General features: G+C 66.5%; 3 protein-coding genes across 5 annotated transcripts; all 3 read left to right on the forward strand.

Moving 5' to 3' along the window:
• The first annotated feature begins 525 nt into the window (after nt 1-525).
• KIF5A (kinesin family member 5A) lies at nt 526-12,931 on the forward strand. 2 transcript variants are annotated; one of them, XM_090051954.1, is made up of 29 exons: nt 526-895; nt 1,731-1,818; nt 2,023-2,096; nt 2,198-2,302; nt 2,749-2,797; nt 2,922-2,977; nt 3,144-3,231; nt 3,578-3,702; nt 3,821-3,925; nt 4,183-4,331; nt 4,578-4,726; nt 4,855-5,087; nt 5,268-5,336; nt 5,410-5,616; nt 6,246-6,392; nt 6,567-6,755; nt 7,313-7,430; nt 7,514-7,572; nt 7,709-7,818; nt 7,900-8,001; nt 8,178-8,238; nt 8,322-8,393; nt 8,821-8,925; nt 10,069-10,285; nt 10,985-11,126; nt 11,347-11,420; nt 11,640-11,667; nt 11,821-11,908; nt 12,115-12,931. In XM_090051954.1, exons 1-28 carry the CDS (start codon nt 767-769, stop codon nt 11,897-11,899), a joined length of 3,129 nt encoding a protein of 1,042 aa, XP_089908080.1. In that variant the 5' UTR covers nt 526-766; the 3' UTR covers nt 11,900-11,908; nt 12,115-12,931. The 2 variants fall into 2 exon arrangements, with proteins under 2 accessions (XP_089908080.1, XP_089908081.1); XM_090051955.1 differs by having other exon boundaries at nt 7,727-7,818.
• Nucleotides 12,932-13,251: 320 nt separating this feature from the next.
• Nucleotides 13,252-19,347, forward strand: PIP4K2C (phosphatidylinositol-5-phosphate 4-kinase type 2 gamma). Of its 2 annotated transcripts, none has more exons than XM_090051957.1 (10): nt 13,252-13,569; nt 15,722-15,819; nt 16,112-16,208; nt 16,637-16,783; nt 16,934-17,080; nt 17,223-17,261; nt 17,524-17,637; nt 17,868-18,108; nt 18,203-18,306; nt 18,596-19,347. In XM_090051957.1, exons 1-10 carry the CDS (start codon nt 13,318-13,320, stop codon nt 18,674-18,676), a joined length of 1,320 nt encoding a protein of 439 aa, XP_089908083.1. In that variant the 5' UTR covers nt 13,252-13,317; the 3' UTR covers nt 18,677-19,347. The 2 variants fall into 2 exon arrangements, with proteins under 2 accessions (XP_089908083.1, XP_089908084.1); XM_090051958.1 differs by lacking the exon at nt 13,252-13,569 and adding an exon at nt 13,570-13,704.
• A 444-nt stretch (nt 19,348-19,791) lies between these two features.
• On the forward strand, nt 19,792-25,198 carry DTX3 (deltex E3 ubiquitin ligase 3). Its single transcript, XM_090052755.1, has 5 exons — nt 19,792-20,025; nt 21,228-21,303; nt 22,655-23,337; nt 23,910-24,127; nt 24,264-25,198. The coding sequence occupies exons 2-5, from the start codon at nt 21,291-21,293 to the stop codon at nt 24,337-24,339; spliced, it is 990 nt and encodes a 329-aa protein (XP_089908881.1). The 5' UTR covers nt 19,792-20,025; nt 21,228-21,290; the 3' UTR covers nt 24,340-25,198.
• Nucleotides 25,199-26,394: the final 1,196 nt, after the last annotated feature.

Genomic DNA, 26,394 nt, shown 5'->3' on the forward strand with positions numbered 1-26,394 from the left:
GTGGATCAGGCAGCCGGAACTCCTGGGTTTCCTCTCCCGGCCTGGGACTGGAGTGGGGCGCCGAGAGACTAGGGGGGACTAGTGGTTAGAGCAGTGGACGGGGTTAGAGGACTAGTGGTTAGAGCGGGGGGGGCGGAGCCCAGACTCCTGGCCTCTGGGGCAAGGGCAGGGGGACTAGTGGTTATAGGAGCCGACACTCCCGGGTTGTCTCCGCCGCTCTGGGACTGGAGGGCTGGGGCGGGGGCTTCGCAGCTCGGGCTCCAGTTTGGGGGAGAGCAGGGGGGACTAGTGGTTAGAGCAGGGGGGCTGGGAGCCATTTAGCCAGCGCTTTTTCTGTCCTGCTGCCTGCGGGGGGGGGGTCGTGTCCCCCGAAAGCCGGCTGCTGCCCCCCCACCCCCAATCCATGAGTCAGCAGCTGCCGGTCCCGCACGGGGGAGACGCGGGATCTGCCCCCCCCCCCCGCCCCGCGTCCGCCTTAAGGACGGAGCCACCTTAAGCCCGGCCCAGCCCGGCCCGGCCCCCAGCGCTGCGGGGGGGGTCTGAGCTCCGCAGCCGCAGCCGCCCGCACTGCGAGGCTGGGAGCCTCTCTGAGCATCACCGCAGCGCCGGCCCGACCCGACCCGGTGCAGCCAAGCCCGACCCGTCCCGGCCCGGCCCGGTGCAGCCAAGCCCGACCTGACCCGACCCGGCCCGGCCCGGCCCGGTGCAGCCAAGCCCGACCCGACCCGCCTCGGTGCAGCCCGACCCGGTGCAGCCCGGTGCAGCCATGACCGAGGCCGCCAACGAGTGCAGCATCAAGGTGCTCTGCCGGTTCCGGCCGCTCAACCAGGCCGAGATCCTGCGCGGGGACCGGTTCCTGCCCGTCTTCCAGGGGGACGACAGCGTGGTCCTGGGGGTGAGTGAGGGGGGCTGCGGCGGCCCCCCCCGTGCACCGGCCCGCGGTCATTGTTGCGGCCGGGATGGAGCTGGGTGTGGCCGCTCCCCCCGTTCCTGCCCGCAGGCATCCGTCACCCCGCCATGGACATCCACCCTCCCCGGTGCCTGCCCCCGCCGGTCTCCCGGGTTGGGTTGGGGGGGGCAGGCGGGGGCTGTTTACACGGAGGCGCCGACGCCCTCCCGCACCGGATCGGGCGGGGATCGGGGCCGGACCGGGGAGCCCAGCCGCTCCCCCCCACCCCCCGCCGGGCCAGGGTGCGGAGGGACCCTCCCTCCACCCGGGGATCTCGGGGGGGGGTCTCCCCTGCCCGCTGCCTGGAGCTCTGCCCCCCCCCCCCGCACCGGGAGGTTGCTCTCGGGGCGGCGGCTGCGGCAGAGGCCCCGGCTGTGCCCGCAGCTCCGCCCGGCCTTGCTTTGTCATCCCCCCCCGGCTGCCCCCTCCAGCCCTGAGCACACCCGGGGGTAGGGGGGCCTCCAGCTCTGTGCCCCCCGGCAATGATGGGGGGTCTGGGGAGCTGGAGGGGCTGCAGCCCCGCGGGGGGTCTCTGGGGAGCGCCCCCGAGGCCCGGCGGGGGGCAGCCACGGCCTCTCTTCGCCCCCCCGCCCCCCGGTTTGGCCCGGGGCGGGCGCGGCTCCCGGCCCCGCGGCGCCGCCGGCTCCAGCACTTGGACAGCTCCCGGGCCCGTTCGCGCGGGCGGGGCCGAGGGGCCGCGGGCGGGCGGGGGCACGGGCGCGCTCGCGGGGGCGGGGGCGGGGGCCTCTGCCAGGCCTGACGCCCCCTCCCCTGCCCCCAGGGCAAGCCCTACGTCTTCGACCGCGTCTTCCCCCCCAACACCACGCAGGAGCAGGTTTACCACGCGTGCGCCATGCAGATCGTCAAGGGTGAGAGGGGGGGCGCGGAGGGGGCTGGGGTACTTGGTGGGGGCACGACGGGGCTGCGAGGTGGGGGGGGTCCAGTCCGGGGCGGGGATAGACCAGGTTGTGGGTATGGGGAGACCTGGGGGCTGATGGGGGAGCCGGGCCCTGGGGCGGGGGGCAGGGCCGGGGGGCTCCGGTCGCAGTATGGACCTTGCCCCCCCCCCGCAGACGTGCTGGCTGGGTACAACGGCACCATCTTCGCCTACGGGCAGACCTCGTCGGGGAAGACCCACACTATGGAGGTAGGGCCGGGGCAGCGCTGGAGGGGGGCCCGGGGGGGCACCGGGGGGTGGGGGGGTGATGCGGGGGGGAGCCCCCCGGTCCCAGCCCGCGCCGCCCGCAGGGGAAGCTCCACGACCCGCAGCAGATGGGCATCATCCCCCGCATCGCCCGCGACATCTTCAACCACATCTACGCCATGGACGAGAACCTCGAGTTCCACATCAAGGTGCTGCCCGGGGGCCCGGGGGGGCCCGGACACTGGGGGGGAGGGGGCGGTTGTCGCTTCCCCCGGTGGAGTCAGCCCAAGCGGTTTGGGGGGGTCCCTGCGCGCTGGTTGGAGAGGGCTGGGGGTGTCTGTGGGGACCCCTGGCAGGGGCTAGGGATCACTGGGGGGGCTGGAGCACCAACTGGAGAGAGCTCAAGGGGTTGAGAGAGCTGGAGGGGCGTCCCTGGGGGTCTCTGGGAGCTCTTTGGGGGGTCCCTGGGCACCAGGGTGGGTGCAGTGGGGTCCTGGGGATCGTTTGGAGAGGGCTGGGGGTTGGAGTGCCCTGGGTACCAGTTAGAGGGGCTGGGGGTGTCTGGGAGATGGGGGGGGCCCTGGGAGGGGCTGGGAGGTCACCAGACACTGGCTGGACCCCCCCTCCACAGCCCCGCCTTCCCCACCCCCCACAGGTTTCCTACTTTGAGATCTACCTGGACAAAATCCGGGACCTGCTGGATGGTGAGTGGGGTGGGGCGGTGGGGGCCGTGGGCCTGGGCTCAGGCTAGGCATGAAGCTGGGGCTGGGGCTGCTCCATGCCCCCCCCACACCCGGCCACAGCTCTGCCCTCCTTCCCCCCCCCCAGTGACCAAGACCAACTTGTCGGTGCACGAGGACAAGAACCGGGTTCCCTATGTCAAGGTGTGCAGGGTGGGGCATGGGGTGGGGAGACTGGGGGGGCTGGAGGTGCTGCCCACCTGTAGCAGGGGGGGCTGTGGCTGTCCTGGGCCCCTGGGGCTGGGGGCTCTGGCCCCTGAGGGGCGTGGGGGGCTGGTCCCTGCGGCCCCCCCTGACACTGCCCCCCCAGGGCTGCACTGAGCGCTTCGTGTCCAGCCCTGAGGAAATCCTGGATGTGATCGATGAGGGCAAGTCCAACCGCCATGTGGCTGTCACCAGTGAGTACAGGGACCCCAGCTGGGGGATGGGGGGGACCTGGGCCTGGGGAGGGGGTCTCTGGGGTTTGGCAGGGTCCCTGGGGGGAGTCTGAGGCATGAGCGGGTTGGAGGGGCTGGTGGGGGGGGTTCTGTGTCCCATGTCCCACGCCCCGTGTCCTGTCTCATGTCCTGTGTTGTGTGGCCCATGCCCCACATCTCACACCCCATTACCTGTGGCCCATGTCCCACATGCCATCATGTGCCCTGTGTCCCATGCCCCGTGTCCCGTGGCCCGTCTAATATGCCACATCGTGTGCCCCGTGTCCCATGGCTCGCACCTCACGCCCCACACCACGTGTCCCTGCAGACATGAACGAGCACAGCTCACGCAGCCACAGCATCTTCCTCATCAACATCAAGCAGGAGAACGTGGAGACGGAGCAGAAGCTCAGCGGGAAGCTCTACCTGGTCGACCTGGCCGGCAGCGAGAAGGTGCGGGTGGGCGGCCTGAGACAGTCCCTGGATGCCTGGGTTCTCGGGGGACCCTCAGCCAGGCCTGGGGCTGTATTTGGGGGGGGAAGCTGGCCCTAAGTAACTGCCCCCTGTGCAGGTCAGCAAGACGGGGGCAGAGGGTGCCGTGCTGGATGAGGCCAAGAACATCAACAAGTCGCTGTCGGCGCTCGGGAACGTCATCTCAGCCCTGGCTGAGGGCACGGTGAGGCCCCACCCTGACCCAGGACCTCTGTCTGCCCTGAGCTCCTGACCCCCCACCTCCCAGCCTCCTGAGACCCCCAGCCCCATGCAATCCCTGCCCCCACCCTCTGGCTCCCCTCAGGCTCCCAGACCTACCCTGGCCCAGCCCCAGCCCCTGCTACCACTTCTGAAGCCCCCTAATCCCTGCCCCATCTCCTTTCCACACCCTCTCTCGGGGGGCGTTGAGGACCCCCTGACCCTCCACTCCCTCCCCTGCAGAAGGCCTACGTGCCTTACCGGGACAGCAAGATGACGCGGATCCTGCAGGACTCGTTGGGTGGGAACTGCCGCACAACCATGTTCATCTGCTGTTCCCCGTCCAGCTACAATGACGCCGAGACCAAGTCCACTCTCATGTTTGGCCAGCGGTAACCGGGGGGCAGAGGTCGGGGTCAGGGGCTGATGCCCCTTCTGGGCTTCCCCCAGGGGGAGGGAGGGGTCTCCAGGATCCCCCCCAGGTCACAGGATTGGGCCCTGGGGGGTTGGGACATGGCTGCAAAGAAGCGGGAGTCCCAGGTGGGGAAGTCACGCAGCTGGGGAAGGGATGGGGAAGCTGGGGTGGGGAACCCAGGCGTCCGGGAGTGAGGTCACCCCTGCCCCATGTGAACCCCCAGTGCCAAGACCATCAAGAACACAGCATCGGTGAACCTGGAGCTGACGGCTGAGCAGTGGAAGAAGAAGTACGAGAAGGAGAAGGAGAAGAACAAGGGGCTGAAGGAAACTGTGGGCAAGCTGGAGGCTGAGCTCAGCCGCTGGCGCAGCGGTGAGGCCCGGGGGACCCAGGTGTCTGGGGTGCCCAACTGCTGGAGGGATGGTGATGCCAGGGTGAACCCAGGTGACCAGTTGCTGCGATGCTTGCTGTGGTGGTTAACCAGCCCCTGCCGCCCCCAGGGGAGAACGTGCCAGAGACAGAGCAGCTGAGCGAGGAAGAGACCATGCCAGAGCCGGAGGTTGCAGACGAAACCAGGACGGAGACTGAGACCGAGGTGGAGGAACCGGGGCTGGATAACAGGAATGGGGTGGTGCCAGCGACTGCCGCTTCACTGGTGGTACGCATCGCCGACGACGAGCGGCGCAAGTACGAGGAGCAGATCCGGCGCCTCTACCGCCAGCTGGATGACAAGGTGCCTCCTGCCCCCCCCTCGACCCCCCCCCACAGGACCCCCACCCCAGGGCACTGCCCCCAGCCCATGCATTGCCAGGCCTCTTGTGCCCTTCTCCAGCTATGTGGGGCCCCCGAGGTCCCTCGGAGCTCCTGGGGGAGCCGGGGGGGGGCACTGATCCTTCCCCGTCCTGTGCCCCAGGATGAGGAGATCAACCAGCACAGCCAGCTCCTGGAGAAGCTCAAGCAGCAGATGCTGGACCAGGAGGAGGTGAGAGGCCGTGGGGGCTTGGGGGGGTTGTGGGGGGCTGTTGCAGATCCCCTGACCTGATCCCTCTGCACAGCTGCTGGTGTCGACACGCGGGGACGGGGAGCGGGTGCAGCGGGAGCTGGGGCGGCTGCAGGCCGAGAACGAGGCAGCCAAGGCAGAGGTGCGTGAGGTGCTGCAGGCACTGGAGGAGCTGGCGCTCAGCTACGACCAGAAGGCGCAGGAGGCGGCTGACAGCGGGCAGCAAAACCAGCGCCTGCTGGATGAGCTGGCTCAGAAAGTGGTGAGCTGGGGGTGGGGGAGGCAGGCGGGCGACCTCTGACCTCTGCCCACATCACCCTGGTGCCTGCTCCTAGTGCTCATTGCCCTAACTCCTGCACTCTGTACCCCTCTGATCTCTGGAGCCATGACTCTGACCCCTGACCCTGTCGCTTTGACCTCTGCACTCATCACCCAGACCCCTTGCAGTCTGATCCCTGTCCCTTGTACCCTGCCCCTGCACCCATCACCTGGGCCCCTGCCCCCCACCGCCTTGACCTCTGCCCCTTGCCCCCTGTGCCTGTACCCATCACCTGCCACTGACCTCTGCATCCTGACCCCTGCGCTCTGTAGTCCCCCGACCTCTGCACCTACCACCCTGACCTCTCTGCACCCTGACCCAGCATCTGCACCCATGCCCTGACCCCCACCTCTAGTTGCGGCACCCCCTACCCCTGATTCCCCACCCTGCCCCTTACCCCCCATTCCTGGTCCCCACACCCCTGTACCCCTGGCACACCTGGCTTTTGCCCCCACTGCCCCATGCACCAGCCTATGCCCATGTAATCCCCTGGGTCTCTGCCTGCATGGGAGGGACCATGGTGGGGTGGGATCTGGGGGCTCTGCAGACCCCTGAGCCGCCCCCCCTTCCAGGCTGCCACGCTGTCGCTGGAGACGGAGCTGCAGCGGCTACAGGACCTGGGTGCGCAGCAGCGCAAGCGGGCGGCCGAGGTGCTCAATGGGCTCATGAAGGACCTGAGCGAGTTCAGCCTCATCGTGGGCAACGGCGAGATCAAGCTGGTGAGGGCAGGCGGGGGGCACGGGCGTGGGCAGGGGGCAAAGGGAGGTGTTTGCGGTGCATGACGGGGTCCCCACAGCCCCCCGCCGCCTCCAGGTAGGGGTGGGTGGACATGGAGGTGGGCTGGGCATGCAGGGGGGGGGCCCTCCTGGCTGACCCCTCGGCCGGGCTGGCAGCCGGTGGAGGTGAGCGGGGCCATCGAGGAGGAGTTTGCTGTGGCGCGGCTCTACATCAGCAAGATCAAGTCGGAGGTGAAGTCGGTGGTGAAGCGGTGCCGGCAGCTCGAGGGGCTGCAGCTCGAGTGCCACCGCAAGATGGAGGTCACGGCCCGCGAGCTCTCCGCCTGCCAGCTGCTCATCTCCCAGGTGGGCTGGGCACTGTTGCCAAGGAGCGTTGCCAGGGCTGCGGGGCGTTGTCAGGGTCAGGAGGTGTTGCTAAGGGCTGTTGCCATGGGATGGTGAGGTGTGACCAGGCCTAGGGGTGTTGATAAGGGCTGTTGCCATGGGGTGCTGGGGTGTTGGCAAGGCTGTGGAGGGTTGCTAGGGCCAGAGGGTGTTGCCAAGGGGTGTTGCCATGCAGCGGTGGGGGTGTTGCTAGGGCTGTGGAAAATTGCTAGGGCCAAAGCTTGTCACTGAGGGGTGTTGCCATGGGGTGGAGGGGTGTTGCCACGGCTGTGGAGGATGGCTAGGGCCAGAAGGTGTTGCCAGGGCTGTGGCGGGTTGCTAGGGGCTGTAGCCAGGGATAGAGGGCATTGCCGTGGGGCACTGGGGTGTTGCTATGAAGCATTACCAGGGTCGTGGAGTGTTGCTAAGGGACGTTACCGCGGGAGGGGGCAGCAGGCTGCTGTTGGGAGCTGGGGGTGGTTTCTGGGGCAGTGGATGCCAGGGCGGTCGCCAGGGCTGACCCGCCTGCCCGCCTGCAGCATGAGGCCAAGATCCGGTCGCTGACCGAGTACATGCAGAGCGTGGAGCTGAAGAAGCGGCACCTGGAGGACTCCTATGACACCCTCAGCGAGGAGCTGGCCCGGCTGCAGGCCCAAGGTGCTTGGGGGGGGGGGGGGTGGCCAGGCACTGGGGGTGGGGGCAGCTGGGCCCTGCCCCCCTGACTTCAGCTGTGCCCGCAGAGACGGCGCATGAGAAGGAGAAGGAGCAGGACATCGCCCAGGACAAAGAGGATGCCAAGGTGGGGGCAGTCCCATGGCCCCCCAGCCCACTGTGCCCCATGAGTGGGCACGAGCAGGGGGGCAGGCACGGGTGAGCTGGGGGGGTCCAGGCTGGGGACCGGGGGTCCGGGCTGGCTGTGACGGGGGTGCCCGCAGGGCGCGGTGGAGCTGCAGCTGGAGTGCCAGCGCGAGGCCCATCACAAGCAGCTGGCGCGGCTGCGCGACGAGATCAACGAGAAGCAGAAGGTCATCGACGAGCTCAAGGAGTGAGTGACCACCCGACCCCACCCCGGGCTGGGCACGGTGGGCAGGCCCAGCCCCCGCTGACCGACCCTCCCCACCCGCAGCCTGAACCAGAAGCTGGAGCTGGAGCTGGAGAAACTTCGCGCCGACTACGAGAAGCTCAAGAGCGAGGAGCAGGAGAAGGCCGGGCGGCTGCAGGAGCTGACGTGAGCCCCCTCGGCCCGCCCAGGCAGCCCCCACCTCCCCGGACCCCCACCCCCACCTCCCCTAGCCCGGCCACCCCCAGCTCCTTTCTCTCAGGGTACAGCCCCCTGCCCGTAAAGCCCGGGCTGTGCCCCCTCCCCGTGCCTGCGGGGGGCTGATGCCCACCCTGTGCCCCCAGATTTCTGTACGAGCGCCATGAGCAGTCCAAGCAGGACCTCAAGGGGCTGGAGGAGACCGTGGTGAGTACCCCCTGGCCCCCTTCCCACCCCAGAGTCTGCACGGGGGGGGCTCTGCCCCCTGACCCCCTGTCCATCTGCTCCAGGCCCGTGAGCTCCAGACCCTTCACAACCTTCGCAAGCTGTTCGTTCAAGACGTCACGACTCGAGTCAAGAAAGTGAGTGCCTCCCTGGCCCCGCCAGCCCCTCCCACGGCCCCCAGCCCACCCATCACAGGCCCTGACACCCACCCCCAGCACAGCCTTGCCCCGCGATCTCTGCCTGCCCCCTAGGGCAGCCCTGCACCTCCCAGCCCCCCCCCAGCCTCACTGCCCCCCCGCCTCCAGCTGCGTGCCCCCCCACTGCTTCCACCCTCCGTCCTGCTCTGGGCAGCCCCATCTGTGCCCCCCACCCCCAGTGCCAACCTGCTGCTCAGAGGCTGAGACCAGGCCAACACATCAGACGTGTGGCCTCAGAGCAGACTCAGGCACTGTCCAGGCTGGGGGGGCATTGCTAGTGCCTGCCTGCCGTCCCCTCCCATGCCCAGAGGGGCCCATGGGGGGGCAGGCCCGGCCCCCTGAGCCATGCCCCCCCGTGCACCCCCAGAGCGCGGAGATGGAGCCCGAGGACAGTGGGGGGCCCCACTCCCAGAAGCAGAAGATTTCCTTTCTTGAGAACAACCTGGAGCAGCTTACAAAAGTTCACAAGCAGGTGGGTGCTGGGGAGGCCCAGGGGGGCTGTGGGGGTGGGGGCAGGTGCCAGCGCCAGGGTCATGCCCCCGCCATCCATCTGTCTGCATCTCCAGAGTCACCATGTTTGCTGCTTTTTGCCCACCCCCATGCCTGGACCCACCCTGCTGCCCAGCCCGTGCCCCCCCCCCCGCTTCATGCCCACCCCAGATAGAGCCCCCCCGGGCACTGCCCCTCTGCTCGTGCCCCCCGGGCAACCCCTGCCCCTCTCATGGAGACTGTGCCCGGGGCTGGCAGCCTGAGTGGGTGGGTATGTGGTGGGGGGGACACCCTGCCTGCCCCACCATGTCTGTCTGTCCTGCCCCGCTCATTCCAGCCTCATCCTACCCCTGCCCCCCACAGCCACATGGCATGGGGGAGGCCAGGTGGGTGGGGGCGCCCAGTGCCAGCCCGGGTGGGGGGGTGTCCAAGGGTGCTTCCCCCCGTTGAGTGTCCACTCTGTGCCCTCTCGCCCTCGCTGCCTCCCTAGCTGGATCTCTGGGTCTCCAAGGTACCGTACCCCCCCCAGCAGGGCCGGGCTGGCAGGACACGTGTGTGAGCCCCCCCATGCCCCCTGGACCCCCCTTCCCTGAGGCCTGGCTGCCAGCCCCACACCAGCCCCCCTTCTTCCCCTCCTTCCCCAGCTGCGGCAGCCTGGGCTGGGGGGGTACCCAGCACACGCATGCACACGTGTGTGCCCACGCCTGTGTTTCCTATGATGCAAATGGGTCCCCCCATCTCACTGCTGCTGGCTGTGCCCCCCCTGGCTTCTGCTCACCCCCCACCCCTGAGCTGCTGCTAACCCCCGCCCCGTGCCCACTGCCTGCTGCCTGCCACCTGGGGGGCGGCATGGGGGTGCTCGGGGTGTCCCCCCCCAGTCCCACAGAGAAGGGCTGGCCTGGCTCCACGGTGCTGGGGGGGGGCAGGGAGGAGGGCCCGCCATGTCAATGGGGGTCTCAGCAAGGACCTGTGCACAGAGAGGGGCTATTGCTTGGGTTGGGGGGGGCTTTACCACGCCTCTCAGCCCCCCTCAGGGCAGGAGCCCTCCTGCCCCAGGTCACCGGGGTGTGGGGGGCAGCATCCCGTGCCCCTGCGCCCGCCCACGCCCGGTGCCCTTGCGGCCCAGCTGGTTCGTGACAATGCAGATCTGCGCTGCGAGCTTCCAAAGCTGGAGAAACGACTTCGCGCTACGGCTGAGCGCGTCCGGGCCCTGGAGGGCGCATTGAGGGAGGCCAAGGAGGGTGCCATGAAGGACAAGCGCCGCTACCAGCAGGAGGTCGACCGCATCAAGGAGGCCGTGCGCTACAAGGGCGCTACCCGGCGTGGCCACAACGCCCACATTGGTGCGGGGAGGGGGGGGCACTGGGTTCTGTGAGCACAGGCATGCGTGTGCTGGGGCTGCAAGAGTGCATACAGGTGTGTGTGTGCGTGTCTGAGAGGGGGTGCATGAGTGCCTGCATGCATGTGTGTGGTTGTGTACACATGTGCAAGAGCTTGGGTCTGGGTGTGTGTGTGTGCAGAGATGTGTGCGCCCTATAGGGGGTGCACAACTGCAGGCATGTGTGTGTACACGCAGGCCTGAGTGTGTGCCCCGTGGGGGGGGTGCATGAGTGCCTCCATGTATGTGTGTGTGTACATGTGTGTCCAAGGGTTTGGGTGTGAGTCTGAGTGCCCCATGGAGGGTGCCCAACTGCCTCCATGCGGGGGCGTGTACACGTGTGCACAGGTGTGGGTTTGAGGGGTCAGGAGAGGGCCTGGGTGTGCAACAAGTGGTTGTACATAGGTGTGTAGGCAGGGGGGAGGGGGAGGTGCAGGGTGGCATCCGCAGTTGTGCACGTGTGTGCATTAGGGAGAGTGTACGAGGCTGTAGGCATGTGCCCACGTGGGGGTGGGCAAGCATACATGCACGATGGCGTGCATGCGCGGGGAAGGTGGGGGGCGGCAGGCCTGAGGGTGGATGCACACAGTGCATGCATGTTCTCGTGCACGTGTGCGTGTGCCCGAGGCCCCAGACTGAGGCTGAGGCTGCTGTCGCTCCACAGCCAAGCCGGTGCGGCCAGGGCACTTCCCTGTGGCATCGCCCACCAGCCCCTTCGGGCGCCACCCCGAGTGTGTCAGCTACAGTAACAGCCTCTTCCAGAGCTACCAGCCCGGCGCCCCCCCCAGCACTACCGCCGAGGCCTAGTGAGTGCCCCCGGACTGCTCCACGCTGCCCCAGCCCCCCAGCCTGAGACCTCTCCCCAGCATCACTGCCATTGGGACCCCCCTGGATTGCCGCCCCCCCATCCAGCCCTGCAGGCCCTGCCATGTGGGATGGGGGTAGGGGGCAGCCAGGAGCCTGCCCAGGGTAATGGGCGGGGGTCACATCCCACCCGCCATGACACCTTTGTCCGCACCCCTGCAGCTTCGCCAGCGTCTCCTCGGGCACCTCTGGCAGCGCCACCTTGGCCGCCTACCAGCAGCAAAACGTGGATAATGGTGAGGGAGGGCGTGACTGGGCTGGGGGGGCAGGATGGGATTGGGGCAGGGTTCTCAGCTCCTTTGGGAGCTCCAGAGGCTGGGAGACCCCCCTCTTCAGCCCCACTTGGCCCAGTGTGTCCCAGTTCAGCCTAGTTCATCCCAGTCCGACCCAGCCTGGCCAAGCCAGTGAGTGCTCCCCCTGCCCACCTCCCACACTGCTGCTTCTCCCCCTTGCAGGGAACGCCACAGACATCAATGACAACAGGTGAGTGGGGGGGCAGCATGGGGGAGGCTGGGGTGCCCCCCCTACAGCCAGGGGGCTCTGCCTAGCCCCCCATGGGGGCTTGGGGGGCAGTGTCCATGGGGGGTGGGGTGGGGGTGACCCCCTGGAAGAGCTGACTCCCTCCCTGACCTGCAGAAGTGACCTGCCGTGCGGCTGCGAGGCTGAGGAGCAGGCCAAGCTCTTCCCCCTGCACCAGGAGGCAGCAGCGAGCTAATGGCACTAGGTACTGCCCCCCTACTGGCCCCCTTCCCCCCCACCACTTCCCCTCCTGCCCCTGGGGAGGACCCCACGTCCTTTCCCCTCCCTGCCACAGAGTCACCTCCCTCCGTCTCCCCCCTTCGTGGGCTGGATGCCCTGGGGGGGTCTGGATGTCCTGGGGGAGGGGGTTTGGGTGCCCATGGGCCTGTCTCATGTCCCCGTCCTCCACAGGTCCCCACCAGCCGAGGCCTCCGCATGCCGCCACTGCTGCCGTGTCCTGTGTCCCGCTCCGTGTCCCGTGTCGTGTCCGGCTGCTGCTCACGCTCGCTCTGCGCCCCCACCCCAACACGGCGCAGCTGGGGGGGCAGCCCCCCGGCGGGGGGGGCATGGGGGCTGTGCCTGGCCTGGAAGCGGGCACCATGGGAGCCCCCAACCCCCCCTTGGGCCCACTTGATTTATCAATGCCTTAAGCAGACGTCGTGGTGAATGTCCAGGGCTGGATCAAGCCCCCCACCCCAATTCCCCCCCCATGGGGTGTCTCAAGGTGGGGGGCTGCCACCTTGAGTCTCCTTGACTTCCCCCCAAGGGAGCTTAGGGGGGCTGGGAAGCTCCCTGGAGACTGGGGGGGGAGGCAATGGGGGCCAACCCCCCCATTCTGAATTAGCCTGGGGGGGTCCAATCCCTGGTATAACACGAGGCTCGAACCCTCAACGCTTGAAGCTGCTACATCCCCGTCACCCCGAGTGCCTCCCACCCTGGGGCTGCGCTCCCTGTGTGTCCCCCGTCCTGTCACCACTCCCGATTCACCCAGAGCAGAGCTGGGGGGGGGAGTCGGGGGGGTCACCTCCAGGCCCTGGACATGAGCAGACCAGAGGCCCAGCTCCCCCCTTGCTCTCCCTCCACCCCACCGCCGTCCCGTGTGCTGGGATCACACCAAATGTTGCATGTTGGACTCCCACGAGTGTTTATTTAAGCAGGAATTATAATCGTTGTCACCGTCATAGTACACCAATAAAGAAAACCAGTCGAACTGGCCCGGTGCTGTGTGTTGTGGGGACTTGGAGGGGCCGGGGAGGGGGCTGGGTACGAAAGACCAGCTCTGCCCCTTGTGCCTCAGTTTTCCCAGCTGTGAAAAGGATCCGGAGGGCTCTGGGCGTGGTGGGGGGGCGGGTGCAGGAGGGGCATCTCCGGCTCTCGCTGTTCCCACCCCCCCAGCGGATTCACAGTCCCCCAAATTGGGGAATGACACCCAGGCACATCTGGACATGCCTACATGCATGTGCACATGTGGACGTGTCACTGTGCGTCCCTGCACGTGTACGGACATAGCTATGGAGGCCCGACATGACCTTTGACCCCGCCGCCACGAGGGGTTATAACCCCAGTGCCCTCGATCTGCCCCAAGCCAGAGAACACCGTGACGCTCCAGGGCCCATGCGCGGCTATGCCCGGCTTCACCCGCTCCCGCGTCACGTGCGGGGGGAATCAGCTGACTGCGGCTTCCGGCGCCGGGGGGGGGGGAAGCGGAAGCGGCTCGCGGGGATCATGGCCGCCTCCGCCGGGTCCGCCACGGCCGCCGGGGCGCGCACCAAGACCAAGCGGAAGCACTTCGTGCCGCAGCGCGTGAAGCTGCCGCGCGCCGCCGACCCCTTCCTGGCCGTGCTGTGCTGGGGCATCCACCACCAGGTGAGCTGACCTCTGACCCCAGGCCTCGCCCCGCCCCGGAAACGGCTGCTGGGCCGGGGCATCCACCTGCAGCTGAGCTGACCTCTGACCTCCCCCTCCCCGGGCCCGCTGCTGGGCTGGAGCATCCACCCCCAGGTGAGCTGACCTCTGACCCCGCACTGATCTCTGATCCGTGTCAGGACGCCTGGGTTTCCCCCCCAGGTGAGTCTTCCCTCATCCCAGAGCTGGGCTGGGAGTCGAGCAGGAAGTGGGGCTGACCCATGAGCTTTGACCTCTCGCCCCCACCCTAGGGTATGGTGCCAGGCCGGGGCCCCCACCCCCAGGTGGGGGCAGGATGGAGACTCTGGGCCTGAGCCCAACCCTGGCCTGTCTGCCTGCTCTGCTCCTTGCTTCCTTGCCTTGCCCCGGGCCTGGGCGGTGCTGCCTACCCCCAGTCTAGGCTGTGACAGGGGCAGGTGCCAGGGGTTTGGGGTCTCCACTGCCTCTTGCCCTGGGCTGGGGAGGGGGCAATGGAGGCAGTGCCCCCTCTCCCTGCCTCAGCACCCGCTGCTTCCATCGCTCCAGTGAGTCACGGCCCAGTTCTGCAAGTGCTGCTTCTATGCCCTGGGCTCTGCTGGGCACCCCCAGGTGGGTGTCAGGGTGTCAAGGGGCTCTGGCAGGACCTCGGGGCTGGAGAGATCCCATGCCCTGGAGCCAGAGCATAGCGACCCAGCCCTCCTATCCTATCTGGTGCCCAGCCAGGGTGGGGGTCACGGGCAGAATCTCCTTGGGACTTGGAGCCCTGTGTCTCCTGGGTGGGGGATGTTCTTCTAGGTGTTTCTTGGTCTAACCTTGGAGCAGCTTAATTTGTTCCTGGTGATGAGTAGCCAGGCCTGTGCTCCCCTCCCTGGGCAGCTTGAGGGAGCAAGGACAACATGGGCACAGCTGAATATCACCGTGTCTTGGGCGAGCAGGGGGTGTCTGTGCCCTCAGGCAGGGTGCCCAGCCCCTGGCAACATGACAGGGGCATGGTGATGACTGGGGCTGTACCTGTAGGCTTGGACCCTGCTCTCTGGGAAAGGGGCAGCCCGTGCGGCCTGCCGTGCCAGTGAGGAACCCTCCCCCAGCCCCATGCACTCACTCTCGGGCTCCCTTCACTGCCCCTTCTGCTTCCAGGAGCCCCACAGCCCTGCTCGGCGGTGCTGGCCAGCCTGGAGGCGGCCGAGGAGGTGGGTGGCATGTGGCCCTGTGTGGTGCTGTGCCAGCCCTGGGAGCCTGCACCCAGCCTCCCCTCCTGCCCTACAGCCTGTCTCTAACTGGGAGTTTGGCTTGAAGTTTTGGGGTGGGGGGAGAGCAATGGTTTCAGGGGAGAGTGGGCAGTGTAACCTTCCCTGCTAGTGGTTGAGGAAGCCGTAGCCTCTGCATGGTGCCTCTTTGCTCATTAACACTCTGCAGCGTGACCCTGAGGGGCATGGCTGGGTTGAATGCCCTCGCCTGGCAGAGGCAATGGGGAACTGCCTCACCCTTGCCTGGTTCTGGGGCTAGTGGTCGAGTAGCCTTGAGCAGAGCATTCCTGTGAAGGAGGAATAGGCAAAGCATGGGGTTATACCGTAGTCCCTGTGGCCAGTCCAGGCCTTGGCCTCCTCGGAGTGGTCTGTCCAACCCCTGCATCCTGGGGCTGTGGGTCCCTGAGCGGGCATGAGGTCTCCCACACCATGGCTAGCTGGGACTGTGGTCACTCCCCACAGGCACCCTCCCACAAGACCACCCTAGAGCAGCCCCCTGCTCCTTGTGTGGCACTGCGGGCTCGGCTGAGTGCCCACTGGTGCCAGGTGACCTGTGTATCAACATGTGTGAAGTGCCTGGCTGAGGGGCAGTGGGGCCTGCTCAGATCTGGTACCAACCCAGCTCCTGCCCCTGGCATCTGGTTGGGCTCGCTTAGGCACAGACCCATCTCCTCTGCCCCCAGGAGCCTCCTGAACAGCTCATGGTGTCTCCAGGGTGGGGAGGTGGAAGCCATTTGCCTCTGCTCTGTCGATGCTAATTGCATGCTGGCACCAAGGCCTGGTCTCCCCACGGCTGAGGGCAGCGTGGTATGAGCTGGGCAGGGCAGGGGATCTGTTCTCTGGGGCCCAGGCCTGGGAGTCAGCAGGTGGTACCTCCTTCCCGGCAGATCAATGAGCTGAGCCAGGTGCCGCTGCCCATCATGCTGCTGCCCGATGATTTCAAGGCAAACTCTAAGATCAAGGTGAACAACCACCTCTTCAACCGGTGAGTTGCGCCCTGCCCTCCTCTACCACCCCTGGGCAGGGTTGAGCTCTGGGTGCCCCCAAGGCCAGAACCTGTGGGTTGTTTGTCCATCTGCCCCGCTGCCAGTGATCCAGGCTGGGGGTGTGTGACATGGATGGGGGCAACCACAGGCAGTAGCTAGGTCATGTTGGAGCCCCCCAGCCTGCTCTGCTCTGGGTTGGAGCCAGCCCAACCCTGCTTCCCCTGGCGCTGGTCCCACAAACCATGGCATCCAGGCCTATAGCTGAATGCTGACCCTACCCCCTCACCCCAGGGAGAACCTGCCCAGCCACTTCAAGTTCAAGGAGTACTGCCCCCAGGTCTTCCGCAACCTGCGCGAGCGCTTTGGCATCGATGACCAGGACTTCCAGGTGGGGGCATCATGCTGGGGCTGCGTGCCCTGCCCCTCCCCCCATATGCACTTGCATGCACACATGCCCCCTCCTGCATAACTACGTGTGTGCACTCATACGCATGCATGTGTCCCCTAGGAACCACCCAGTTTTTCCCCCTGCACACGCAAATGCACACACACATGCACCCCCTGCACACGTATGCACAGATGCACCCCCGCCATGCTTGGGCATGGCCCCTATGGCATGCTGGAGAGGAAGGGGGTTCTCCCAGCAGGGAGTAGGGGTCCCCTGGGTTTCAGTGGAGCTTCCCAACCAGGTAGCAGCACTGCCCCTACTCCGGGCTCATTGGTGCCATGCCAGCGTTTGTCCCCACTCGAGGGGCAGGCAGGGCTTTTTTCAGGCAGAGTTGACTTCAGCAGGGCTCATGTGCTCCCTGCCCCCAGATGTCACTGACTCGCAGCCCCCCCCAGTATGAGAGTGAGGGCAGCGACCGGCGCTTCCTGCTGTCCTGGGACCGGACACTGGTGGTCAAAGAGATCTCGAGCGAGGATGTGGCTGATGTGCACAGCCTGCTCTCACACTACCACCAGGTACAGCCAGGGTGGAGCTTGGGAACCGGGGAGGGGGCAGGTCAGGGAGATGGGCCAGCTAGATGTGGCCAGGCCGGGGTATGTGGCTGGGGCCTGGAGCGCAGGGTGGCAGGGTGCCTGGCTCTGACGTACCACCCTCCCCCCCCACAGTACGTGGTGCAGTGCCATGGGAACACGCTGCTGCCGCAGTTCCTGGGTATGTTCCGCACAGGCGTGGACAGCGAGGAGCGCTACGTGCTGGCCATGCGCAACATGTTCAGCCACCGCCTGCCCGTGCACCGCAAGTACGACCTCAAGGTAACACCCAGGGGGTAAGCAGTCCCCACCATGACCCCCTTCCCCCCAGCTGCCAGTCACAGCCCCTATTGCACTGACCCTCCCCACCCCAGTACCTTGCCTTGGAGCTAACACTGTGTCTGTTTCCCCCTCACCTCTGCAGGGCTCCCTGGTGTCCCGAGAAGCCAGTGACAAAGAGAAGGTAATGTAGGGGTTTTTTTTCGGTGAGGGGGATCCTTTTTCTCTCCCTCCACACTGCAGGCTAAGCTGAGTGCTTCTGGGCTCTGAGCCCTGCTTTGCTGTGGCCTGACCCATTCCCAGGTCTCCTGGCACAGAGGGTGCAGCTTGGGGTGCCTGGCTCCGATGCAGGGGCAGTGATGTGCCCCTCCACCCCCATTGCATAGCTCTGTGTGAGGCTGTGGGCTCCTCCCGCACTCTCACCTGTAGCCCCCCTCCCAATCCAGGGCAAGGACCTGCCCACGCTGAAGGACATGGATTTCCTGAACAAAAATGAGAGAGTCTACGTGGGTGAGGAGGCCAAGCGGGAGTTCCTGGAGAAGCTCAAGAGGGACGTGGAGGTTGGTGGGATTGAGGGCAGGGGCCCTTGGGCCTGTCCTAGCCTGAGATGAGTGGTCCGTGCAGAGATGGGGAGGGGCCATGGGGCTGGGGGCTCCTGGCAAGTGGCCACATGGACAAAACCCCCCCAGGGGGCTTGTAGAGGCCGGTGGTGGGGGCAGACAGGAAGGAGCAGTGATGGCTCATAGTTTGGCCCCCTTCCCCCTGTTCATCATTTTCCCCCCCACTGCAGTTCCTGGTGCAGCTAAAGATCATGGACTACAGCCTGCTGCTGGGTATCCATGAGGTGCTCCGGGCCGAGGCTGAGGAGGAAGATGAGCCTGAGGATGAGGACGGGGGAGACGATGGTACCGCCGGCCTCTACGGTGCCTCCCCGGAGTGCCTCGGCATCGCTGGTGACTTTGGTGTCCACCGCACCCTGGGCCCTGGCGACTTTGACTCCCGTGTGGATGTGTATGCTGTCCGCAGCCAGGGTGAGTGGGCGCCGTGGTGCCAGGTGGTTGGGGGGGTTTGGGTGGCATGGGGGAGGAAGGGTCTCCATCTGTCTCACACCCCTGTCTCACTCAGGCGGGCCCTGCTGTGAGGTGTACTTCATGGGCCTCATCGACATCCTTACCCAGTATGACGCCAAGAAAAAAGCAGCGCACGCAGCCAAGACTGTCAAGCATGGGGTGAGCTGGGGGGGGAGGTTCGGACCCCCCTGCAGGGGCTGCAGCTTCTCAGGTGTCCCTGGTTTGCCAGCAGCTGCCCAGGATCAAGGCCAGGGCGGGCAGTGCATGGGCCTGGGGGTGTGCAGGTAGCTGCTAGCATTTGGCCTTGGAGAGAGGAGGGGGGGAAGGGGCTGGGGCATGAGTGCAGACTGTGGCTGGGGTGTGGGTTAAGAGCTGCCTGGGGTGGGGGCTGGGCCTGTCACTCCTCCCCCCCCTCTTGGGGTGCTGACACTACCCCCCCCCCCCACAGGCCGGCGCCGAGATCTCAACGGTGCACCCGGAGCAGTATGCCAAGCGCTTCCTGGACTTCATCACCAACATCTTCGCTTAGCCCTATGGCCACTGGGTCGCCCCCCTGCTCCTCTGGACCGCCCCCCCCCACACACACACACACTCCCTGGTGTTTGCTGGGCAGATGCGGGGAGCTGCCCCCCCCCTGCCCTGGCTGCAGAGAACCCGTGTCCTGGTGTGGATCAAGTGCCTTATCTTTATAACCCCTGTTATACCCCCCCCCTCAGAGCTGCTGCTGTTTGGTGGTGGTGGAGGAGGAGGTTGTGCTGCTAGTGAGAGAGGGGGTATCCTGCCCCCCCACATTGACTCACTGACCCGGTGCCCCCTGGATCTGGGGTCATGGCCTAGGCAAAGACCCCCACCTGCCTACTTCAGGGGGCTGTGGGGCTTCTGGTAGGGAGGTTTCCCCAGCACCTGCAGGCAGTGGGTCCCAAGGCCCTGCTACCCCAAATTGGGGAGGGTCTGACAAACACTAATACCTCCCCCACCCTCTGGGGCTGGAGGGGCTGTGGCTGCTTTCCCCGCCCCCCCCCACAATTCCTCATGTCATGAAGCTGTCCCAGTACCGCCCCCAGGCTGTGCTGGGAGCAGGGCTATGCCCCGGGGGGGCCTGCTCAGGGGAGGGGGGGCTGTCCTGGGGGGGGCTTTGTTGTGTCCCCCCCCCCGACATTCCTGTTCTCTCTATTGATAGAAATAAATTATTGACTATGAGGCTGTGTGCTGTTGGGGGGGGAAGGGTGGGCAATGTCTGCGTGGGGGGCCATAGCTGTGGGGAGCAATAGCTGCAGTGGGGATGCAGCTGTGAGGGTAATAGCTGCTGTTGGGGGTAGTTGACTGCCCCGTGGTTTTTGGGGGGCATGTAGGGGGGCAGTAGTGGTAGGGGGATGTGGGGGAGGCAGTTAGATGCCCTCCAGCTTGGGGTGGGGTGGGCAATAGCTGTGGTGGGGGGGTGCAGCTGGGGGTATTGCAGTGCTGCAGGGGGGAGCTGGGTGTCCCCATGCCTGGGGGTGCAATAGCTGTGGGGGGGGCAGTTGGGTGCCCCTAGGTGTGGGGGGGCAATAGCTGTAGGGGAGTGCAGGGCATTAGCAATGGGGGGGCAGCTCGGGGGTATTGCGGGGGTGGGGGGGCAGGACTCGGACACCTACGCCCCCCCGACAGGCTGCCCCACTTCTGGGGGCTCCGGGCTACCCTAGCCCCTCCCCTTCCCCCCGCGGGGGTTTCCATAGCAATTCCCCCCCCGCCCCCTGCTGCTGCCGCTGCTGCGCGCGTGCCCCGTCGCCCACCTGATCCGGGCCCGGCCCCCCCCCGCCCCCCCGTTGCCATGGCCGGGCCCGTCCCCCGGCAACGCGGCGCCACGTGACCCCCCCGCCATGGCCGCGCCGAGGGCAGGTCGGTGAAGCTGGGGGGTCCGGGCGGGGCCGGGCGGTGCGGGGGGGCGGGCAGCGGGGGGCCCTGGGGGCGGGGGGAGGCGATGCATGATTGACAGCCCCCCTGGAGTGGGGGGGCTCCCAGCCGGGGGGGCGCTGGGCCCGGGCCTTTGTTCCTGCTCGGAGCCCCGCCACATCTGCAGGCCTGGAGGCCGGGGGAAGGGGTGCCCGGGCCGGGGAGGGGGGTGTAGTTGTATGGGGGGGGCCCGGCTGGGGGCTGCCTCGCCTAAGGCCTCCCCCCCACCTTTGCATGGGCAGGGGGCACTGGCGGGGGGGTCGTAGTCACTGCTTGTTATGATAGGGTTTGTGGCGGGGGGCATGGGCTGCCCAGGGGTTTTCTGGGGTCTCCTGGGTCCCTTCACAAGGGGGGGTGGTCTCTGTGCTGGAGGGTTTGGGGGTCACAGCCCCCCATGCTACGATGAGGCTGTGGGGGGGGAAGCTGCCTCCAGCCCTGGTGGTGCGGGCGGGATGTGCCCCCCATGGCTCCCCGGGGGCTGTGGCACGGGCCAGGGGTGGTGGTGGGTGCGTTGCCTGGGTCTGGGGGTGGGGTGGGCTGGGGGGGCAGCACTGGTCCCCCAGAGCCCCTCCAGACCCTGCTGAAATGCAGCCAACTGGGGTGGGGCCAGGCCTGGTCCCAGGATCCTCCCACAAGCATTTGGGATGGGCAGTGGAGACCCCCCCCTCATGTGCCCCCACCTCACCTGGGGGGTCCAGGCCCTGCCTGCTTCTCCGGTGCTGGTGGTGGGGGTCTGGGGCAGACCCTCCCCTGGGGTTCAGTCTGTGCTGTAGGGATGGGGAGGGTGACCCCTGCCCCAGGGGTGGAGCCTATGAAATAGCCCTGCCCCCAGGGCATGTGGCTGCTGACCCAGATTGGCCAGAGCTGCCAGGCTTGGGGGGCAGGTGCAGGGTAGGGCCCCCTCCCCCTGATCCATATAGCACTGACTCAGCCCGGGCCAGGGGCCAGTTTCCAGGGGGCTGGTTGTGCCCAGGGGAGGGCCTGGGGGACTCCTGTGCTCCAGGCTTGGGGGGCATGGGTAGTTCATTGCTGGGGGGCTCTGCCCACAGGCCTGGGGCTTGTGGCTGGGCCTGGGGAGGGGGCCTGCCCAGGACAGGGGTCTGGGGTGGTGGGAGGGTGCATCTCCTTACCCTCTTTTGTCCCCCCAGGGGTTCCTGGCGCCCAGCTGTGCTGAGCTCTGCTCCCCGGCGCCTCTGGCTGCAGCTTCTTCCATGGGCTCCCCAGGTGGGTACCGTGCCCCCCGCAAGTGTGATGCCATCAGGCCCTATTGGGGGGGCAGGGTGGGGGTCTGGGCCAGGCCAGTGGGATGCCGGGGGGGGGGCAAGGCTCTGTACTGGGCCTTGGTAGATTCTGCCCTGCACTCCCTCCCATCAAGCCCCTTTCTGCATCCCCTGGCAGCACCCCCTTTATAAATGGCAGCAGCTGGGGAGGGGGTCACTGCCCTCTCTGCATGGCTGGGGTGGGGCAGGGAGGCCAAGGGAGCTAGAAGGGCCCTTCTTGGGGGTCCCCACCAGCTCTGTGCCCATCGTGGTCCTGTCCCCCCCTGCACCCAGACAGGATAGCAATGGGCACAGGATTGATGTCTGCGTGTGCCTATATCCCTGTGTGTGTCCGGGCCTGTGTTCATGTGGGCACATGTCTGCCTCTGCATGTGAACGGCCATGTGCAAGTCCGTGCCCATGTCCCCGTCCATGCCTGTGACTATGTGCATGTCTCTGTGTGTACCATCCGTGCATGTCCTTACGTACCTGTTCGTGTGTGAACCCATGTGAGTGCATGTTCCTGTATGTGTGTCCACATGTGTGCCCATGTGCAAATCCATGTGTGAGTTTGTGTGTTTGCCTGTATGCCCACCCATGTTTGTGCTCATCCATGCCTGTGCCCATGTCCACGTGGGTGCCCATGGCCATGTACCTCTCCACCTGTGTGCCCATGTGCATGTCCATGCAGGAAGCTAGGCATGTGCCGATGTGCACATGCATGCCCATGTGTGTGCCTGTGCATGTGTCCCTGCATGTGTTTGTCCATGTGTGTGCCTACATGTATGTATGTATGTATGTGAGTCCATAGAAGTGTGTCCACATGTGTCTTCATGTGCCCATCCCTGCATGTGCCCACAGGCCCATGTCTGGGCATATGTCCATGCATGTGCCCGTCCATGTATGTGGCTATGTACAGTTGAGGCCTTGCATATACCCACGTGCATGTCCATGTGGGAATCCATGCACGTACCCATTTGTGTGCCCACATGTGCCCTCGTCCATGTGCCTGTCCATGTGGCCATGTGCGTCTCCAAGCATGTGCAGCCATGTGCATATCACCCATGTGTGTGTCCACATGTGTGCCCTTTTCCACATGTATGTGCCTGTGTGTGTGCCCACTTATGCGTCCTTGCATGTGTCCATCCACACGTACCCATGTGAGTCCTTGTGGGCACGTGTGCCCATGGCCATGGGCATCTCCATGCCCGTGCCACATGCACATCCATGTGTGCGCCTATATACAGGTGTGTCCATAGCCACGTGTGTCTCCACGTGTGTGCCCATGCCCGGCACTGATCCCTCTCCCCCCACAGTGTCCTTCGTGCTGTCCCGCATGGCAGCCTGCGGGGGTGCAGGGGCCAAGAGCCGCCTGACAGTGCCGAAGCCGGTGTGGGACTTCTTGACGCAGCAGAGCCCGGGCAAGCTGGCGCGACTGCGTGAGGCTACGCCCGTCAGCATCCTCATTGACGGCGAGACGGCCGAGCTCTATGTGCTGCAGCTCACAGCACCCGCTCCTGCACCTGCCCACGGCCTCTACGCTGCCCGCAAGGCCCTTAAGGCCCTGCTTAAGGAGACCGAGAAGGAGCTCAAGAAGGCCCAGCGCCAGGCTGAGCTGGGTGGCTGCGTGGCCCTTCTGGGCTCCCGGGCACCACGGGGGACAGCTGCGGGTGCAGGCACAGGCCCGGTGGCGGGGCAGGGCCCGGGTGGCTCCGGGGAGGAGGAGCCCGAGAGCCAGTGCCCAATCTGCCTGGGCGAGATCCAGAACCGCAAGACACTGGAGCAGTGCCGCCACGCCTTCTGCGAGGGCTGCATCACCCGCGCCCTGCAGGTCAAGCGGGCCTGTCCCATGTGTGGGCGCTTCTATGGGCGCCTGGTAGGCAACCAGCCTGAGAACGGGCGCATGCTGGTGTCCAAGGACTCGGGGCTGCTGCTGCCCGGCTATGAGAAGTATGGCACCATCATCATCCAGTACGTCTTCCCGCCCGGCGTGCAGGGGGTAAGCCAGTATCCCCCTCCTAATGCCTGCCAGTGTCCCTCATTCCCAACCTGCAGCTCCCTGCCTCCCCCCAGCCCTGCTGGTGCCCCTCACTCCTGACCCCCAGCCCCCAGCCCTGCATAGTCCCACTCATGCCCCTCACTCTAAACCTGCAGCCCCCCTGCCTTTCACAGGCCTGCCTGTGCCCCTCACTCCTAATCTTATGCACTCTTTCAGCGTGATGGGCCCCCACCCTCCCATCCGCATCCCCCTGCCCACTTCCCCAGTCCTACTGGTGCCCCTCACTCCCAACCCACAGCCCCTGCCTCCCCCAACCCTTGCTAATTTCTCTCCTCTCTCTGCGGACTCTCTCTATTCCCCTGGTACCCTTCTTGGCCTTGGCGAAGCAACAGGCCCTGTCCTGGATCCTGGCCTCCGAGGGTGTCGGGGGAAGGGCTGACAACCAGGGGCAGGGGCACGATGCCTGTTGTGTTGGGGTGGTGGGGAAAATTGTCCCCTCGCCCAGCCCCAGGTGCTGGTGCCTGGGGTGTGGGGGCCTGTGTCAGGCCCTGATGCCCTCCTGCTCCCCCCAGGCGGAGCACCCCAACCCGGGTGTGCGGTACCCAGGCACCACGCGTGTGGCCTACCTGCCTGACTGCCCCGAGGGCAACAAGGTGCTGGGGCTGTTCCGGAAGGCGTTCGACCAGCGCCTCACCTTCACCATTGGCACCTCCATGACCACAGGCCGCGCCAACGTCATCACCTGGAACGACATCCACCACAAGACCAACTGTACCGGCGGGCCCCAGCTGTGCGTGGGGGCACCGGGCTGGGACATGGGTGGGGATAGGGGGGCACCAGGCTGGGGGGGTCTAGGGGGTTGTGGGGGGCATGGAGTGTGCTGAGGGCCTGGCACTGGTCTGACCTCTGCCCCCTCCTGCCCACAGGTTCGGCTACCCCGACCCCACGTACCTCTCCCGGGTGCAGGAGGAGCTGCGGGCCAAGGGCATCACTGAGGATTGACCCCCCCGCGGGATCCTTCCCGCCTTGCGGGGCACAGGGGGGCAAGAGCTTGGGGGCCAGGGGCATGTGCGTGTGTGTGCACACGCATGTGTGTCTGTGCACATGGGAGTGAGGGCTGCGTGCAGTAGTGTGTGGGAATCAGTGTGTCAGTGCTCGTTCCAGACACCTGTGTGTACACGTGTGTCTCAGATGCCTGGGTTCTGTGTGCGTGATTGTGGATTCCTGGGTTCTGTGTGCACATGTGGGTGTGCATGTCAGACACCTGGGTTTTGTGTGTGGGGGTGTGCGTGTGCACGTGCGTGTCCTGGATGCCTGGGTTCCATGTGTGCTCATGCGTGTGCGAATCGGCCTGTGTTGAGAGGCGGGGGGCACGCGCATGCCGGTGAGCTCCCGGCAGCATGTGCCTCCATGCATGAAAGGAGCAGAGTGCGTGTGCAGAGCCCTGCCCCCCGCTCCCCCAGCCCCAGGACATCGCCCTCGTCAGACCCCGATCGTCGCCGTGGCCTCATGGCCTGGACACCCAGCCCCACCGGGGCCCACGGATATGCCCCCCCCAGCGGATGGACATGCCCCCCCCAGCGGATGGACATGCCCCCCCCGAGCGGACAGATAGGGCCGGGCAAACGAATGTGGGGGCCCCCCTTGTGTTGCTTGTGTCCCGCATGCCGCCGTGGTGCGGGGGGGATCGTGTGTGCCCTGTGCTAGAGATGACACATAGACCCCTAGACCCTCACCCCCCGGCCCGGCTCCCTCCCCTTCCCCCCCCGAACCCCCCCATTTTGGGCCCAGTCATGTCAGTTTTGGGGTTTTCCGGCCGTCTGAGGAGCTGGGGATGCCGCCAATAAACATATGCAACGTGGCAGGGACCCAGTGTGTGGGGTGGGGCACAGTTATCACGCTTACATGTGGATCCTGGAGGGGAACCCAGGCATCCGGGTGGCCCCCTACCCCCGTGCTGGGTGCCTGGTGCTTCCCAGGTGGGTGTCAGCCCTGGTGGGCAGTGGGACCCGCCATTGTTGGGGGGTAGTTTGGGGGGCACAGCAGGGTGACCTCTAGGGTGTGGCAGGACGCCTGGGTTTTATCCCAGCAAGAGGAGGGAGCCCGGGTGCCTGGGTTCTGTGCCCAGCTATGGATGGGATGGGGGGGGGGGTGCTGCTGGACCTCAGCTGGCCACAGAGAGATTTTTATGGGGGTGGAGGGGGCTGGACCCAAGGGGTTTATGGACATGGGGTGGGGGAACTTTGTGGGTTGGGGGACCCCCCCCCCACTGACCGTGGAACAGGCTTGGCTTGGATCTGCACCCTCTGCCTGGGCCTTCCAGGTGCCCATAGCCCCTGGGTCAAGTCCTGCCCCCTACCCCCACCCTTATTGTGGGGGGACTGCTCCCCCCCACCCCAATCCAGCGCATTCCTCTTTCCTGGCTCTGGCATGGGACGCCTGGGTTTGATTGGAGCTACTGAAAAACAAAGCCCTGGCGCCACCCCCCATTCACAGGGGTGGTGCCTGGGTGGGGGGGCTGGCTGGGCCCAAGGCGTTTAGGGGTGGTGGGTGCTTGGTCTGTTTCCTGGCAGTGCCAGGGGGGCCCCATGGCTTGGCGCTAGGCAGAGATAGACCAAGCCATAGCCTAGAAGGGAGACATGGGGCGGGGCGGGGGTTGGGGGTGGCAGGAGGGTGCCCCCTCTCCTGGTGTCCCTGGGGGTAAATCCAGCTCTGGGCTAGCTGCCCCATGCAGAAGGGGGCAGGAGGATCCCCCCCAACAGGGTGACTGCATGGGAGGCAGGACCCCTGCACCCTGCAAGTAGAACCAGCCTGGGGGGGTCGGCCCCCTGCCCCTCCAGGAGAGGGCATGAAGGCCCCAAGGAGGGGAGGCAGGCACCAGGTGGGGGAGGGGCAGTGCCTGCGTGGCAGGGGGGGTGGGGGGGACTCCAGCTGCAAAAGTGTGTTTTTTTTCCCCTTGGAAAGTGGGAAAAAGCCACAAGCGGAAGCGCGGGTCCCATGGGGCCGCCGTAACTGCGGGGCTAGAGGAGGCGGCCGGACCCCCCCCCGGGGCGTGGG

This window comes from Crocodylus siamensis, chromosome 6 (genome assembly GCF_052110815.1).
Source record: "Crocodylus siamensis isolate JL-2025a chromosome 6, ASM5211081v1, whole genome shotgun sequence".
Classification (NCBI taxonomy): domain Eukaryota; kingdom Metazoa; phylum Chordata; order Crocodylia; family Crocodylidae; genus Crocodylus; species Crocodylus siamensis.

Bases quoted from the DNA above. Each gene is read 5' to 3' on its own strand.
- KIF5A (XM_090051954.1), top strand. From the start codon at position 767: ATGACCGAGGCCGCCAACGAGTGCAGCATCAAGGTGCTCTGCCGGTTC. The intron at 7,819-7,899 runs GTGAGTGACCAC...CCCCACCCGCAG, and splicing joins GTCATCGACGAGCTCAAGGA to CCTGAACCAGAAGCTGGAGC. The intron at 8,239-8,321 runs GTGAGTACCCCC...CATCTGCTCCAG, and splicing joins AGGGGCTGGAGGAGACCGTG to GCCCGTGAGCTCCAGACCCT.
- PIP4K2C (XM_090051957.1), top strand. From the start codon at position 13,318: ATGCGCGGCTATGCCCGGCTTCACCCGCTCCCGCGTCACGTGCGGGGG. The intron at 13,570-15,721 runs GTGAGCTGACCT...CCTTCCCGGCAG, and splicing joins GCTGGGGCATCCACCACCAG to ATCAATGAGCTGAGCCAGGT. The intron at 16,784-16,933 runs GTACAGCCAGGG...CCCCCCCCACAG, and splicing joins TGCTCTCACACTACCACCAG to TACGTGGTGCAGTGCCATGG.
- DTX3 (XM_090052755.1), top strand. The intron at 23,338-23,909 runs GTAAGCCAGTAT...TGCTCCCCCCAG, and splicing joins TCCCGCCCGGCGTGCAGGGG to GCGGAGCACCCCAACCCGGG. The intron at 24,128-24,263 runs GTGCGTGGGGGC...TCCTGCCCACAG, and splicing joins TGTACCGGCGGGCCCCAGCT to GTTCGGCTACCCCGACCCCA.